The sequence below is a fragment of the Lemur catta genome, chromosome 6, assembly GCF_020740605.2.
Source record: "Lemur catta isolate mLemCat1 chromosome 6, mLemCat1.pri, whole genome shotgun sequence".
NCBI classification, from domain to species: Eukaryota; Metazoa; Chordata; class Mammalia; order Primates; family Lemuridae; genus Lemur; species Lemur catta.
Genome location: NC_059133.1, coordinates 86,165,642 through 86,182,045, shown reverse-complemented (window position 1 = coordinate 86,182,045; position 16,404 = coordinate 86,165,642). Strand labels below are relative to the sequence as shown.

Below are 16,404 nucleotides of genomic sequence, written 5' to 3'. Positions count from 1 at the left end.
CTAAAAACACCCCTATAAAGAGGACAATGTTAATTCTCATTTTACAAATGAGAAGACTTAATCTCAAGATGCTAAAAAATAAAGAGTTAAAAGAATCAGGAGTGTTAAAATTAGAATTTGAACACAAGTTATGTCTAGTTTTGAGTCTCATGATCTTTCTAAAACCTAGGCAGGTGTCCTTTGGGAATAGTGGCAAAAGAATGCCAGCACTTTGGTGGTTGATTGAGGATTTGCTGAAAGTAAAATTAAACCGACCTGGCTACCCTGAGGATTCCTTCTAGACAACAAAGCAGATATTGAAATCAGTATGGTTATTGGAGTGAAATATTGATAACTTTGCCCTCTTTTCTGTACTTCTGTAACTAAAAGGCTATGTTGGTTGATTAAATTATCTTCACGACCATCTAGCCACGAAACAGGCCTGCAGTTCCTATGCTTCATTTCCCTTCATGCTGAAGTACAGTTGGTGTAGGTGAAATGACCAGGCAATTATGGGAAAGTTCTAGAGCAGTAACAGCCTCTGGACTGAATAAAGACAGGTAATGATTAATGATCCGGTCAGATAAGTGAAATCATGTGATGTAGCTACTGGAGACAAGGGACACAGGCACACCAGTGTCACCTTCTTTAAGCCTAATCGGACTCTAATATTTCTGTGGCACAGTTTATTAGTGGGGTCTCCACCCTTATCAGAAGATGGGTGGTAAAAGATGGCATGTGACAAAAGGTGGTTTCTGCTCTCTGAAATTTTCTCTCCTTAGTCCCAGAAAAGTGTGGAGGAAAAGATCACTACTTAGTGACTGTGCTACAGAGGGCAAAGAATAATTGTGTAAATCAGACACATATAACCGAAACTCTACTCTTATCAGAGGTAAAAGTAATCTAGGACCAAAGGCCATTAGCAACTGAAGGGAAAATGTGTGGTCCACAGTCCCAGGAATAATATTATTGAGTCATTAGTTGATTTCTCATCTCCTGGGAATCGGGATCCAATGTTGACTGAGTAGGTCTCGTAAATGAATGGACATTTGGGTTTAATGGGGCTTTTATAAAACTTTCACACGTAGACATGATAGAGGTGTCAAAGGAATGCATCTCTGCTAAGGCCACAATAGATTAAATAAGAATGAGGGTGTGATTAAGAAAGAATGAAACTTTGGTTCAAATATTATCATTATACTGAACCCTGAAAAAGGCTGTGTAAAGCAAGAGAAGAGAGAATGTGTACTCTGCAAATCCTTGGAATACTTCCTTTTTGAAAGGAGGTAGTTTCCTCCAAATATTATACCTACTTGAATAGATCCACTAGAATAATGACAATGTCTTCATCTACTTCTTGGTCTTCCATGAGGTCGTTGATGGTGTTTGATGATCCGCATACAACAATCACTGGAGAAGAGAGCAAGGCACAGAGAGAAATATATGATGGTCTACACACAAACTGGAACCAGTTGCCAGAATTTGAACCCAGTATGTACATGTTACATTTTTTTAAAGATTAACACCAATTCCCCAAATCCCCCCTCCGTTATTTGATTTCATTGTATTTCATCTACAGTTATAGAGTCAGAATAGAGCTGCATGGGATCTTTTAAAAAGAAATCACCTAGCCCATTCCCTTAATTTTATAGATTTAAGGAGACTGAAGCCAAGATGCCAAAAGGTCAAAGAGCCAGTAGATGACAAAGATGGCTCTAGTAGTCAAGATTGTGAGTCTTGGTTTAGTGCTTCTACCATTGTACCAGGCTGGAGTGATTACAAAAGCTATTTTCACAGAGAAGTGATGTGCACCTCACTATTTGTAAAAGTGGTTGAAAAAGATATAGCAAAAGTGAATGTGAGAAGAATTTATAAAGTCTTCCTAAACAACTTTCTTTGGGCTTTGTCTGTGGCTTAACTTAAAACTCCATCTTAATAACTGCAATGACAGAGTCCAATCTGAAGCTTGACCACAAATTTCAGCCAGCTGCCTACCAAATACAAGGCTTTATGAGTACGAGGAGTTGGGGGACACTTCAATAGAGCTTTTTTTTATGCTGTGCTGTTTAGCTGAATTGTAAACTCTTTAGGGACATGAATAATTCTATACTTCTTCTCCATCATATCTTGGTTAGTGTTTTCGCAACTGGTAGAGTCTTAATAAAGCAAATGCTTGATAACGGCAGTACGTGATTTGAGTGATATCAGGAAATCTGTCAAGCAAGAGTCTTGCTTTGTAGGAAATTCCCACAATTGATTCCTTTGCTCCTGATATATTCTTGTTTGTAGACATAATTATGTGGGAAGTATAACAAATCCCCTAATAACTTAGTGAGGATAATTTTATCCCATTAGCCTTGCATACTTGGCCTCTAGCTGGGAGATCATTGGGCAGGTGAGATACAGAGAGTCTAGGAAAGTGAGACAATTTTTGCTTTTCTTATAATTTTTCCTGAGGCTGTATAATCAATAAATTTATCCTCTTGGGCACCGGGGAGATCAGGGTTCAGAATGTGTGAGTATTAGTCACAAATCCAATAATATGTTGGATGGAGGTAAACTTAAAGAGCAGTTTACTGATGGTAGGTCATGATATTCTTTTGGTTTATAAAAGCTGAAGTTTAGCATTATCATTACTTTCACTATGTTAATATATTTATTCAATACTGCTTTTGTATTTTCTCTCAGAGTATAAGGTTTTAGTCAATGAAAGGAACGACACAATGAAGTTGCACGCAACTGTACATCTTCTCCAATATACAAAACATATACAGGTAATGATGACAGCTCTGCAGTAGCAGATTTATCAAAATGACTCATAAGAAGGTGATATTTATGAGGAAGAAGTTGGCAAAAAATTATCTTCCTGTTTTCTTTTTATATATATTTTTTTAACAGAATATTTTTTTTTTTTTTTTTTGAGACAGAGTCTCGCTCTGTTGCCTGGGCTAAAGTGAATGCCATGGCGTCAGCCTAGCTCACAGCAACCTCAAACTCCTGGGCTTAAGGGATCCTCCTGCCTCAGCCTCCCGAGTAGCTGGGACTACAGGCATGCGCCACCATGCCCAGCTAATTTTTTCTATACATATTTTTAGTTGGCCAGATAATTTCTTTCTATTTTTAGTAGAGACGGGGTCTCACTCTTGCTCAGGCTGGTCTCGAACTCCTGACCTCAAACGATCCACCCGCCTCGGCCTCCCAGAGTGCTAGGATTACAGGCATGAACCACCGCGCCCAGCCTGTTTTCTTACCATTGCTTTTCCTACTGTCATCTGTTAAGATAGCCTGAAACAGCTCCTTTTTTCTCAACATTTCCTTAAAGCTGAGTTCCTGGGAAAAATAGGAAACTCCAGCCTCCAGAGCATTGAGGTACCTAGAATAGGAAAAAGAGAAACTAAGAAACCAGCTTCAATCCCTCATGGGCTGCTACACCTTTCACTTATTATTTGCAGTTCTATCCTGGGACTCGTTCATTTAAAATTCATTTCTGCTATTAACACAATAAACAGTACATACCATGGTACCACTAGTTTGGATTGTGAACATCTAATTTAGTGAAAGTATGGGGGAAGTTTTAGAGAGTCTTCCTGTATACATACAAATAGTAGACATTTGGTGGGTCCCTTATGATGGCTTCCTACTCCTTGCAGAAGGAAGGTTCTACTCTGCTCTATAATTCAGTCCCATTATCATGGATAAGTTGAAACCTTTGAATGTACAGTACAAAAATTGAGAACTGATACGAATAATTTCTACTCTTATGTGAAACGGACTTTCGTGTGTTCTAAGTTCACCCCAGAGTTTCTAGGATGAGGTCTTAGGGTTGATTCTTGCAGTTCCCTAGATGTGACCCCTGGTGCTTTTCCACCTTAGTCTTCTGCACACTTAGGTGGAGAGAGACTGCAGAACTAAACAGCATCCTGGAAGTAACAGAAAGTAACCCAACCAGAAGATTCCCTCTGACACTTTTGTTGGAGTTGAATGAACCTTGCGATTTTCTTTTAGCAATGGAACCCATTATTCCTGTTCTCCCTGCCCCTTGTTCCTCTGAAAAGGTGTGAAAGAATTTTTTCTTTCTAACTACTTGTAGGTGTGAGCAGAATGCACATTCTCTGGTATTACATCTTACACAGCAATGTGAAAGCACTAACTTGTGGTTTCATTTTCCTTGTCTGTAAAATGAGGATCATATTACTTTTTTTCTTTTCTTCAGAGAATTTACTGTGGGGAATCAATCAAACTAATGTGAAAGTACTTACAAAACTAGAAAGTGTTGCAAATGCAATATATGCTGATTATTTTTACAGCTCTATATTTACTTTGGCCCCTTTGCTTCTATATGTGTGTAAGAAAGTGGGCTGGAGTCCCTTCCCAACACTGTTACATCTGGTAATAACCAGGCGGACTGTCATGAGTCTATGGATTCTCTACATAGCGTGTGCTAGCAGAATATTAATGATCCTGCTTACCAGAAACAGTCCTCAGACTCCTCACCATCCTTGTAAACATATGAAGAGCTCCAGGAAGATGTTTTAAATGGCAGATCATTGGCCTTCCAAAAGTTAACCAAGAAGTACATCAATTTCCTGGCTGGAGTCATCAGCCTGGTTAAGGTTTCCTTATAGTCACATGACAATCCAAAACTTCCAGCTGAAATCATGGGGTGGCTCAATTCTGTGTCAAGGCTATGCCAAGAGGTGAGAAAGAAATCAGTGTCAGGATTAACCGAAGTAGCACAAATAAGCTCCCTCTTTAACCTGTTTCAGCATGTGTGTGTAAGTCGTAAGAATGACATGAGGTCACTAAAGCAGGTTTCTCATTTATATAAGTGTCCCTCCCACACAGATGACTTTAAAAGCAACAATCATTAAGCAACATGCTATGTTTCAAGCACACTGTAGGTGGTTTCATGAATATGTGGCTTGGTTAATTTGACTTATTCTAAAATGAGTTGTCATGATATCCGAGCCGGGACATAAGGGCTTTGGGAAGTAGTGCTAAGAAAATAAAGGATGGGCCACCACCACTACCATTAACTGTTATACAGCCAGAAAGTTGCCATCTACACTTTTCCCTCCATGCATTCGTTGTCTTCTTCCCAGCTCTGCTCTGGACTACCTTTGAGACAGACATCAGCTGAGGCTTTGAGAGGCTTTCCTTCCCCCGTCAACACCTGGACCTTCTTGTAGTTTCCTAATTAAACCAAGCTTCATTCCCAACCAGGCCTTCACAAATGCCAGGAATGATATTACCCTGCCTCTTTGCCAGAATGACTCTTACTCGTGTCTCAGGTCCTAGATTACATATCTCTTTAACTATCAGGAGAACTTCCCTTGATATCTAAGACCAGGTAATCATTTGGGTGAGTTTCTGTTTTAATATGTGTCTTCTCCACTCGACTGTAAGCCCCTTGAAAGCAGGGGTCATGCCTGGCTGTTCACCTCGGTATCTCCAGTCAGCCTGACTCGTGGGTGGATGCTCAATATGTATTTCATGAAGGAAGGAAAACAACATTCCCTTCCATCTTCAAGGCTCCACTGAAAAGCTTTACTGGGAGTCCTGCTTGCATCTCAAACTCACCATGTTCATAGTCAGATTTATCATTTCTTATTTTCTTCAAAATTTCTCCTTACCTTGATTTTTAAATTTCTTTTAGTGTTTTGATATCTCGAAGGTTTCTTTGACTTTTCTCCATCCCTCACCCCAACAGCCGATGTTATAAAATACTATTGATTCTACCTTCCAATATCTTTGCAGCCATCCTCCTTTTCCATGCCTGTAGCTTTCTCACTAATTACTAATTCAGGCCCTTCTCCCCTGCTGACTTTCCTGTTGTTAGTCCCTGCCTATGTCTCTCCTACACACTGTGGTCAATTGTTCTTCCCAAAGTTGAGCTTCTTCGCATGGCACTCCCAAGCTCAAAACCGTAGTAGTTTCTGATGCGAATCTCATGAAATGCAACTTCCCTCACCTGGACCTCCCTCCCATGAACTTCCAAATATGGCCCACTTAATTTTACTAGTCTTGTCTCTTTTATTCCCCTATACATTTCCTGGGCTCCAGTTAATACAGACATTCACAAAAGTCTTTCAGTTTCCTGCTTTTTGCACATATTTCTCCCTCTGCCGGGCTGGAAAGTTTATCCCCTCATCCCTACCCATTAAAATTTCACCCATTCTTCAACACACAAAAGATACCATCTCCTTCATGAAGTCTCTCTGCTCTTGAAGCTTAGCCCCCTTAACCAGAGGGGACTCTTTTCTTCTGTGCACCCTGCAGCTTCTTGTTTGTATTTCTCTAGCGGAATCTATCTCACTCTGCCTTGTATTGGTCACCAGAGCCCTTGGCACCTTCTCTATTTGTGTAGGCAGAGGCTGTGTTCTACTTAATGCTCTCTACTCTGACAACTAAAATGCTTCTTTGCACATGGAAGGGCTTCATCAATGGTGAAGCAATTTTCCCAACCCTCCTTCCTTCTGATCATACTCAATAGCGATATTAGCAAGTGATCAGAGGACAGCTGGGAATGAGTGCAAGGAGGAGTAAGGTGCTGTACCTGTCTGCATTTTGGGACAGAAGCTGGGCTCAAAAAGTGCCCCTGTGTTGTGCCTGTGGCATGCGGTGGGCCTGAGCATCCGAGCCTGTTGGCACTGTGGGTGTGAGGTGTCAAAAGCAGACTTTGCAACCGAAACTTCAAAGGTCCGTTTAGCCTCCAAAGGCTATTTATTGCAAGGGGTCCTTCTGCACAATTTTCTTTGTGTAGACGAAGGGTGATTCTTGATTCAGGGTCAGATTGAACAGGTGAAAGAAAGGTACAAGAGAGGGATTTTGATGGGCAACGGTGTGGTCAGGGAAACAAAGTGTTTTGTGCTGATGCAAATCACACTGCGTGAAATGAATAGAAGGGATAAGAGTGATTTGCCCAAAGCCAGGAAAATATATTCATTCTAAAATACACTGAAAGCTTTTTTCTAAGATGGTAAGAGTACTGGACCAAGCACTTTAACATGTTGTTTATATAATCCTCAACTCTATGAAAAAAATACCTTGTCATCTTCCTCCCTACTTTCACAGACCTAGGGGTAGAACAGAACCCTGCTAACACCCGGAGGTGCTGCCCTTCCCTTTGTTTCCCTGCCCTCTTCCCATACTTTGGTGAATGTTTTATTTATGAAATGCCTCCAGTTGTCCAAGGTCACTGCCTCCCCTGCTTCCTGTCAAAACTCTGACTTTTTACCTATAACACAATGTCAGTAACGCAACCTGAGCAGCTACTGTAATTCACCCCACACTGAGCAAAGATAAGGTTATCTGGATAAGGGAAGGAAAGTTAGGGAGAGATGGCAGAATGCTAGAGCCTCAGCACCCCTGATTGCGATGCCTTCACCAGACTGTTGTTTGATGAATCATTTCAATTGCAATGTCATGTCTTGACTTCCATTCACAGTAGTATTAAAACAACAGCAAACCAAGCTACTTACTACATCTGGTAGGTAGAATATGTGCATGAGGGCCCCATGAGGACACAGCCCATTTTTCTTTCACTCTGTAGGAGAAAAAAAAAAAACAACACAACTAATCTCTAAAACTAAAAAAAATTATTTGATGGACAGGAAAGAAGTGGCACAGGGAAGGCTCCCAGGAGATTAGAAAGTGGGCCTCTCAAAATGCCCAAACACAGAGCAGAGAGGAGCAGCATAGGGTGCCTTGGGCCGGGCAGGGCCAACCAAGGCATGGAGAGGTCTGGGAGGGAAGAGATGCTGAGAGTGGAGGAGAAAGTGTTCTGCAAAGGTGAGCTGCCTGCAGGTGAAGCTGGATTCCTTATAAAGCGGAGGACGGGAAGAAGTGGCAGAGGGACTGGCAGGCTGTACCATTAGCAGGATCTGTAGGCCAGATTGTGGGGAGATGAGATTTGGAGGTGCTCTGAAGGGAGAGGGCAAGTTTCACTTTTAGGGAGAGCTACAAAGCAGGGCCGCAGAGAACAAAATACAATGTGATCGATTGGGCCATTATTGATCTTATTTGCTCCAATTTCTCAAGGGGAATCTGGCTAGGAATATCCCAGCCCTGGTTTTGGAGCACCAGGGCATACCTCTCTCAGTAGAGGCAGAGAGAGAGGCACACACTCCTGGAACTGTGACGTGGAGTTTATCAAACTGCCCTTACCCACACCTTACCAACCCAAGATCGAGAATCACTGCTGTGGTCAGCCTCTCTTCCGGACACGAGTACGGCCTATCCGGTCAGTGTGATGTTATTGATTGAAGTTTTGGAGCCATGGCTCTACACCCAGGGCTCTGCTTCTTGGACAGCCTTTTCAGTGACTGTAGTACGGGGGAGGGGTGCCTTGCACACCTACTTGTCTCTAGAGAGCTTGTGACACTCATTAGCTCCTTAAAGCTCTGACTGGGGCTAGGGGTTTGGAGTTGGGATGAAGAGCTAGGCAAGAATCTGTCTTCCCATTTCCATCCTCTGACGTGCAGTCACTACTTTAAATTTAGCTGTCAGATTCAGGCCTTAAGCAATTACTTTGTGACCTGATATATCGTGATCACTTGAAACAGAGATTTCTGGTGTGGGCCTTGAAATATGCTTTTAAACATGGCTTATCTGGTATTTCTTGAGGGACACAAAGGCAAACCAGTTTAGACCAACATGCAAATTTTTAAAAGTTTTAAAAACAATTTAAAATGAAATAATTCCCCTCCATACCACTGAAAGTGTACAGATAGTACATGCTGAAGTTCTCCCCACTTTCCTGGATTCTGGAGGGCCCCTGTCACTTGGGAAGTCTGCGGGATTCAAGCCCAGGGACCTTGCCTTCAAATCATGGCTGGGGACAACAGGAGAGATGCTTCATGGCCCTGCGCCCAGGTTTCGCACTGGTCATCCCGCGCCGAGAGGCCACGAGCTGCATCTGCAAAGGCGGTTACTTACTGATATTGCCCTGAGCAGGTCGAGGCCTTCGCACGTGCTGCTCCGGCAGTCCCCTGACTTGTGAATCAGACCATCCGAGTAGATAAAGGAAGCATTCACAGTCACGTTTATGCCTGTTATTCAGAAATGAGGGACAATAGAAAACCAGCGTTATTTTTCAGTCGTTTATACCAGCCATGAGACTTACCCTGGGAAAAAACAGATATTCATTTTCAGGCCTAGGGATATTTGAGTTCTGAGTCTTTGTTTTACTCACAGTCACTTCTTTCCTTTCTCTCTCTCTCTCTCTCTCAACAGCTTTATTGTGGCATAATGTACCCACCATAAAAATGATCCATTTTCAGTGTACAATTCAGTGACTTTTAGTAAATATGTGGAGATGGGCAACCATCCCCACAATCTGGTTTTAGAAGATTTTCATTATGTTCACTGCTCTCTGCATCCTCTTCTCACGACCTCAGACTCAGCAAGTTTCCTGTGTGGCACTGGCGAGTGTCAGGAGAGCAAAAAGACATAGATATTATGACACCCTGTTCTTTCACGTTCCCAAGATGCTGGTTCTGTTTGCTGCCAATGTGCACGAGGCTACAGTCTGCCTTGGTCTCTGATCTCTCCCACCGTCCCATCAACAAATAGTTACCGAGTTCCTGCTATGTGCCAGGCACTGTTCCTTGTGCTCCTGAGGCAGCACTGAACAGAAGTCCTGCCTTCATGAGGCTTATGTGTTCCTTGGGGGCTCACACGGAAGAGCTATTTCTGATAGGGTGGTCTTGGAAGCCTCTATGGGGAGCCGGGACCTGAGAGAAGTGAGAGTGAGCCATGCAGGTATGTGGCTTCTGGCCAAAGAGAAGAGCAGGGGCAAAAGTCCTGGATAGGGTCATTCTTGGCACGGTATAGGAGGAGCAAGGAGGATGGTGTGTCATGGCAGACTGAGCGAGGGGCAGTTAGGGCAGGAGGTGAGGCTAGAGGGAGGCCACACCGTGCATGGCATGCAGGCCTCTGGTAAGGACTTTCAATTTATTCTGGGATGGAATGTCTTTGGAGGATTTTGAGCAGAGAAATGATATATTGTCTGGCCATCATTTTTAAAGGATGTCTCTGGATTCTGATGTGGAGAATAGATTATGGAGACAAGAACAGAAGCAGAAAGACTAGTGAGAAGGCTATTCATTACCTAGGTTAGCTTAGACTGGAGTAGTGGTAGAAAAAGTAGAGAAAAAATGGCTGCATTTTGGATACGGTTTGAAGGTAGGAAATTGCTGATGGATGGGATATGAAATATGAGAAAAAGAGGACTCGGGATAACGCTAATATTTTTGGCCTGAGCAAGTAGGTGAAGGAACTGCTACTGACCAAGATGGGAAAGAATGTGGAAGGAGTAGGTGTGTCAATGTCGTGTGCTGGAGGGAATCAAAAGTTGGGTGGACATGTCAGGCGTGAGATGCCCACCAGACCCTAAATGGAGATGACAGGTACACAGTTGAAAATAGACCCATCAGAAATAGTTATTAATGCAGTCATAGGTTTTAATAGACAACCGTCACATCTGTGTCTTAGATTTATAATTTTAGCACAAAAGGCATGTCTTGGTCAGTTTTCTAGAAAACAGAGCCTGAGACAAAAGCTGTATTGGGTTTGTCACCCCAGAGTCTGTATACATAAATGGTGGAATCTGAAATTTTATCCATGATTGTCTCATCCCAAACCTATTATGCATTTTTTATATCACAGATCCAAACTCATGTATGAGGGAAAAACCTTTTTTACCAGCTAAATGATCCACCAAAATGTTAAAACCAAAATTTATCCCTGGGTAAGACTGCTTGCTCTCAACTAATCTTGCTGCATCACAAATTTTAGCCCCTTTCTCTACCGGAGCGTTCAAGATACAGAGTAAGTAGTGTACAGAAACAACAAATGTACACCCTCAGGAAATCCCCAGGCGGTCTGAGCAACAATGGCCACACTTCTCAGATGAAATGAATATGGTTAACAGTCTGACTGTCATCTGTTTTTCATGGAGAAAGTGCTACAAGGTTATGTTTCCTTTTTCAGTAGACAAAAAAAGAGGTTGCAAAATCCCCAGAAAATACCCTCTTGGTTTTGAAAATCTGTCCTTTTATGTTAAAATGTTTCTCATGGAGGATAAAGAAAAAAAATATGTTCTTGGAATGTCCATTTCTCTGAGGAAGACAAAAGTATGCTCATTTGTGTCCTAAATGAGATGTTTTGATTGGATTTCACTCTGATTCACAAATTTCTCCTCTTAGAAAGCAATACAAGAACTCAAAACAAGTTTCTCTTTGAAATATTTGCTTAGCCACAGGGTGGTTGGTTTTACTGACCAGAACACCACTCTTGATGATGAGCATTTGCTCTTTGGTCTACTCCCAAAACCAATGTGAACTGTGTTTATTCTGGCCTGGGATCTTCAGCTAATGGAGAACTTCCATCTCTAGATGAAAGTGAGGATCTTGGTGATGATATTCCTGGGCATTGCCAGGCACCATATTTGGGAAGACAATAAAAAGATAGCAGAATCATTTGACCAAGTTGCGTCTCTCACATTTTGATCCCCTTCCAATAGCTGATCAGGAGGCCAGATGCGGTGGCTCACACCTGTGATGCTAGCATTCTGGGAGGCTGAGGTGGGAGGATTGCTTGAGGTCAGGAATTTGAGACCAGACTGAGCAAGAACAAGACCTGGTCTCTACAAAAAATACAAAATTAGCTGGGTTTGGTGATGCATGCTTCTGAGACAGGAGCATTACTTGAGCCCAGGACTTTGAGGTTGCAGTGAGCTATGATGATGCCACTATACTCTAGCCTGGGCAGCAGAATAAGACCCTAACTCAAAAAAAAAAAAAAAAAGTTAACTAGGTTAAATGTCGATTTCTAAGCAGAGATGTCCTTAACTTTGCCAAGCCTACAGGCAGCCTGGGGACCTGAGTCTTTAGTCTGGCATTATGAGTGACTTTCTATGTGTTCTTCCACAAGCCTTTTTAATTTCTCTGACTTGCTTTCCTTACATGTAACATGAGGTTAGAACCAAGTTTTTCAAATGGAATAGTTTTTAATGATTATTATTTTATGATGATGTATGTAAAAAGGGAACCAACAACTGTTGAGTGTGACCTTGGACAAGTGACTTCACCACTGGGGCCCCAGTTCCTCATCCATGGATTGATAGGATAGAGCCAGGTATTCTCTGTCACTGTGTGCCTGGCATTGGGCCATGAATTTTTACCTGCATTATTTTTACCTGCATTATTAATCCTCCTTGAATCCTTCAAGGTAACTAATATTTTATTATCCTAATTTAAAAATGAAGAAATGGAGGTCTAGAGAGGTAGATTAATCTGCTTAAGGTTACACTGTTAGCAAGTAGTGGAGCTGGGATTTGAACCTAGAGCAATCTGATTATGGAACTTGATATATTATGGAACAGCAGTTCTCAAAGTGTGAGCAACTGAGGACCCTGAGTCCCTTTCAGGGGATCCATGAGGTCAAAGGTATCTTAATAATTAAATAGATATTCTTTGTTTTTCCACTCTCCTTCTTTCATGAGCATATGAGATCTCCAGAGGCTACACGACCTATGTTATTGCAACAGATTGAAAGTAGAAGCTGATATGAGAATACAGACATCTTCCATTAAGCCTGACCTTAAAGACATTGCAAAAGTGTAAGCCACTTTTCTTTTGGCTTGAGAAATACAAAGTTTCCTTAATAAAAATATTATTTATATTAATAGGTAAAGTGTTTGTTATTTTTAAAATGCATTTATAAGCAAAATTTAAAATATTTCTCAGTTTTGATTTCTCAAAGAACTGAAAATGCAACTACCATACAATCCAGCAATCCCACTACTGGGTATCTACCCCAAAGAAAAGAAAGCAATGTATACAAAAGATACCGGCACTTATATGTTTTTTGCAGCACGATTCACAACAGCAAAGATATGGAATCTATCTAAATGTCCATCAACAGAGGATTAGATAAAGAAAATGTGGTATATATACACCATGGAATGCTATTCAGCCATAAAAATGAATGAAATCATGTCTTTTGCAGCAACGTGGATGGAACTGGAGGTCATTATCTTAAGTAAAGCAACTCAAAGACAAATACCACATGTTCTCACTTATAAGTGAGAGCTAACTGTTATAAATAGTAGCAGAGTATGGAATGATGGACTATGGATATGGAGGAGGGTTGTAGAGTGGATGATGGGAGGTTGCTTGGTGGGTACAATAGGTCCAGTGATGGATGCACTGAAGGCTCTGACATCACCACAATGCAATGTATCAATGTGGCAAAATTGTACTTGTACCCCATGAAACATATACAAATAAAAAATAAATGAAAAAAATAAAGAATGGGTGAAAAAAAATTCTCAGTTTTTATTTCTAATACAGTAAATATTGATACAAGTAACCACATAAACAAAACTCTTCAAGCCCTCAATAATTTTCAAGGGTTTAAAGAAGTCCTGAGACCAAAACGTTTGAGAACCACTTCTGCAGAACATACTGTAACATGTTGCCTCTCCATAGTTTATACAGTTATGTGTATGGTTTTGTTTCATTTTTTAATTTGACGAGGGAAATAGATTCCCTTTTATCTCCCCAAATCTCAAATGATTTCTCAAGAAAATACTGAATGTATTTCAGACAATGGCGTAGCTTCAAAGTTTAACTTTTAAAACAAGTTCTTTCACCAACAGCTCCTTTTCATCCCTTTCCTGCCTGTGCCCTCTGCTCCACCGTGATATCTCAGTCCTGGGAGGATGGTAGAAAGCCGAACAATACAGTATGATCTCAGAACTCTCCCTCTGCTATCTGGGCTTTAAAGATGGGCTTGGACCAGCAGGAAGCTAGAGTCTAGGAGAGAGCCTTGCTTCAGGACTTGGGAGCACGCAGAAAGTATAGACCATGCGATTAGCCTTGTAACATACATCCTCAAGGAGGTGATGTCTTGAGGTTGAAGGAATCTCTTTTATCATGTTGTTTTCCAACAAATTCTGTTCAAGACTCACAAAGCTTTCCTAAGTCCTAGAAAAAATATTGATCACTTCCTTTTGAACATGACCCATAACTTCTGAACTATTAATTTTCTTCAATTTAGCCCTCAGATATATTGTCTTAGAATTTTTCCCAAATAATAATGCTCAATAGAACATGAACTATCTTTCCCCCCAAACCTTGCTCCTTCTGTGTTTATTTTTCATGAATATCCATTCAACAAAATGCATATCAAATGCAAAAATCTCTGCATCATTCTTTATTCCTCCATCTCCATAGAAATCTCACTCTCCATTTATATAATCCATTCAACAACCTCACCAACAATAACTTTATTTTACAAATGACATGAGTGAAATTTAGGATAAATAGCTCACCCAATGTCACTCAGCTAGTAAGCAACAGAGCAGAGTTTCAAATCCAGGTTGTATGAGTTCAGAGACCAAGACTTTAATTACTTCATACTACTTATTTTACATGCTTGGCAGTGTGTTCTCCTAACAGTAGCAACAGCACAGCAATAACAAAATTAACAACCTTAACAATGACAGCAACAACAATAAAAACAACTACCATTTACTGAGTTCTTAGTATGTTTCAGTCAGTGTATGGGATTCTTTATACAAATTTTGTGATTGAATCCACACTCTATCCACATGAGGTAATTACTACTTATCCTGATTTTATAGGTGGGGGAACTGAAGTTCAGAAAACCTAAGTAACTTGTTTAAGGTCATACCTGTGGTAAATGATCTGACAGGAGTATGAACCAAGATCTGAGAGGTTCCAAATCTCTGCTTCTAACCATAATGTTCCACCGCCTTGTTTTAATGAGAAGGCTAGTTCATGCTGGGTAAGGATTTTAAACTGGATTCCAAAAGAGTGCATGGTCAAAGAGTGGTCAGATAGATATGGGTTGAAATTTCACTTCAGACAATCTGTATGACCTTTGCAAAGTTGTTAAACCTCTGCTGTGAAAGAAGTGTCAACTATGCTCACCTCCCAGAGCAGTGGGGATTAAAGAGATGATGTAATTAAAGTACCTAGAACTCACCTAGCATATGACAGGTACTTAATAAATAAGGAAACCGAGTCTCAGAGAGACTAAGGGGGACCTTACATCTCCAGGGTTACAGAGAGAGAAACTTTGGTGTAGGGACCCCAATCCAGGTCCTCAAATCCAATGTTCTGTCCACTATACCACACTGCCTTGGTACATGACCTCCTTGTTATAGCTCTAGATCAGATCTGTTCATTTACATCTGACTCTAATTTCAGACAAAATTGAAAAGATGTATGTGCACAGAAGGAAGTTATTGTACACATCTGAACTGTTGCCCTTATTTCTATAAGATTTCGAACACATAAAATTAAGATATACCATCTTTAAAACCACAAATAACCATTAAGATGTATTAAATATTCATTGACTCAGTAATTCTACTTCTGGTAATCTAGTCTCAGGGAATGGAGAAAAACTATGTACACGAAATGTTTATTGTGGTATTATAAAAACAACCACAAGAAATTAAAAACAAATGAAATATCCCACAATAGGGAACTATTAGGTAATTTGGGAGGTATATATTCCAAGGGATATTATCCATCCATTCACATGATGACTATAAAGAATAAGCAACTATATCACAGTCACTTGTGGAAAAATATGAACAGAAAGAGAAGGATACAAAGTTGTTTCTATGCCACAGTGATCACCAATTGTGTTCTTAAAAACAAGAAACTAAGAAGCATATGCAAGCAGACTGGAAGCATCCAGGTAGCTGGAAATTATTGTGGATGATTTTTCCCCTTTATTTTATATATTTTATGTAGTGTTATAAAATTTATCCTTATAGTTAAAAGATACAATGAAGAACTGCAACAATGAATTTCTTCTTACCAGCGTTTTGCAGACGTTCTCTCACTATTTCCAGCCCATCATTCACCGCATCTCTCAAGTTTTCCAGGGGCTCTGGGAAGGCTGAGTTGTTCATCATCAGGACGCTGATCTCGTAGCTGCCATTGTGGCAGTTTTGACTCAACTGGGAGGACCAGAAAGTCAGCCCAGGCTGGAAAAGCAGTGACCACAAAGCCAAGCCCAACAGTGGTGTCTTCATGACCTTGGGTACGTCAGAACCATACTCCTTGTGCCCACTTGCTTTGCTCTGGGCTTTGAGGGAGGCAGAAAATCCAGACGGGCACCCTCCAGCTGAGTCCCTCAGTCCGCGGTTCCCCACGCTCCGTTCTGGTCATGCCCACTGGTCACATGGGCCGTGGAATACAGCCTGCTGCCAGTAATTAGCAGCTACATTATGGTAGGAGATAAACCAAAGTTCACTTTGTGTGTTTGCGCACAGAAAGGTCAGAGCTATAAACAGAGAGATTACTTGGGCCTCACCCAATAAAAATATATCAATTTGTGACATGTTACCGGGAAGAGGGAAAAGAGGAAGAGGGCAGTATG

General features: G+C 41.0%; 1 protein-coding gene across 1 annotated transcript in view; it reads right to left on the bottom strand.

Annotated features, from left to right (window-relative positions):
- GUCY2C (guanylate cyclase 2C) overlaps positions 1 to 16,057 on the bottom strand; it is a 67,247-nt gene extending 51,190 nt beyond the window's left edge. The window contains exons 1-6 of the mRNA XM_045555262.1: positions 15,841 to 16,057; positions 8,917 to 9,029; positions 7,461 to 7,525; positions 4,449 to 4,664; positions 3,231 to 3,352; positions 1,293 to 1,389 (exon numbers count right to left, since the gene is read on the bottom strand). Of these exons, the coding sequence (XP_045411218.1) occupies positions 1,293 to 1,389; positions 3,231 to 3,352; positions 4,449 to 4,664; positions 7,461 to 7,525; positions 8,917 to 9,029; positions 15,841 to 16,057 (830 nt within the window). The remainder of the gene's footprint in view (positions 1 to 1,292; positions 1,390 to 3,230; positions 3,353 to 4,448; positions 4,665 to 7,460; positions 7,526 to 8,916; positions 9,030 to 15,840) is intronic.
- Between the last annotated feature and the right edge of the window lie 347 nt (positions 16,058 to 16,404).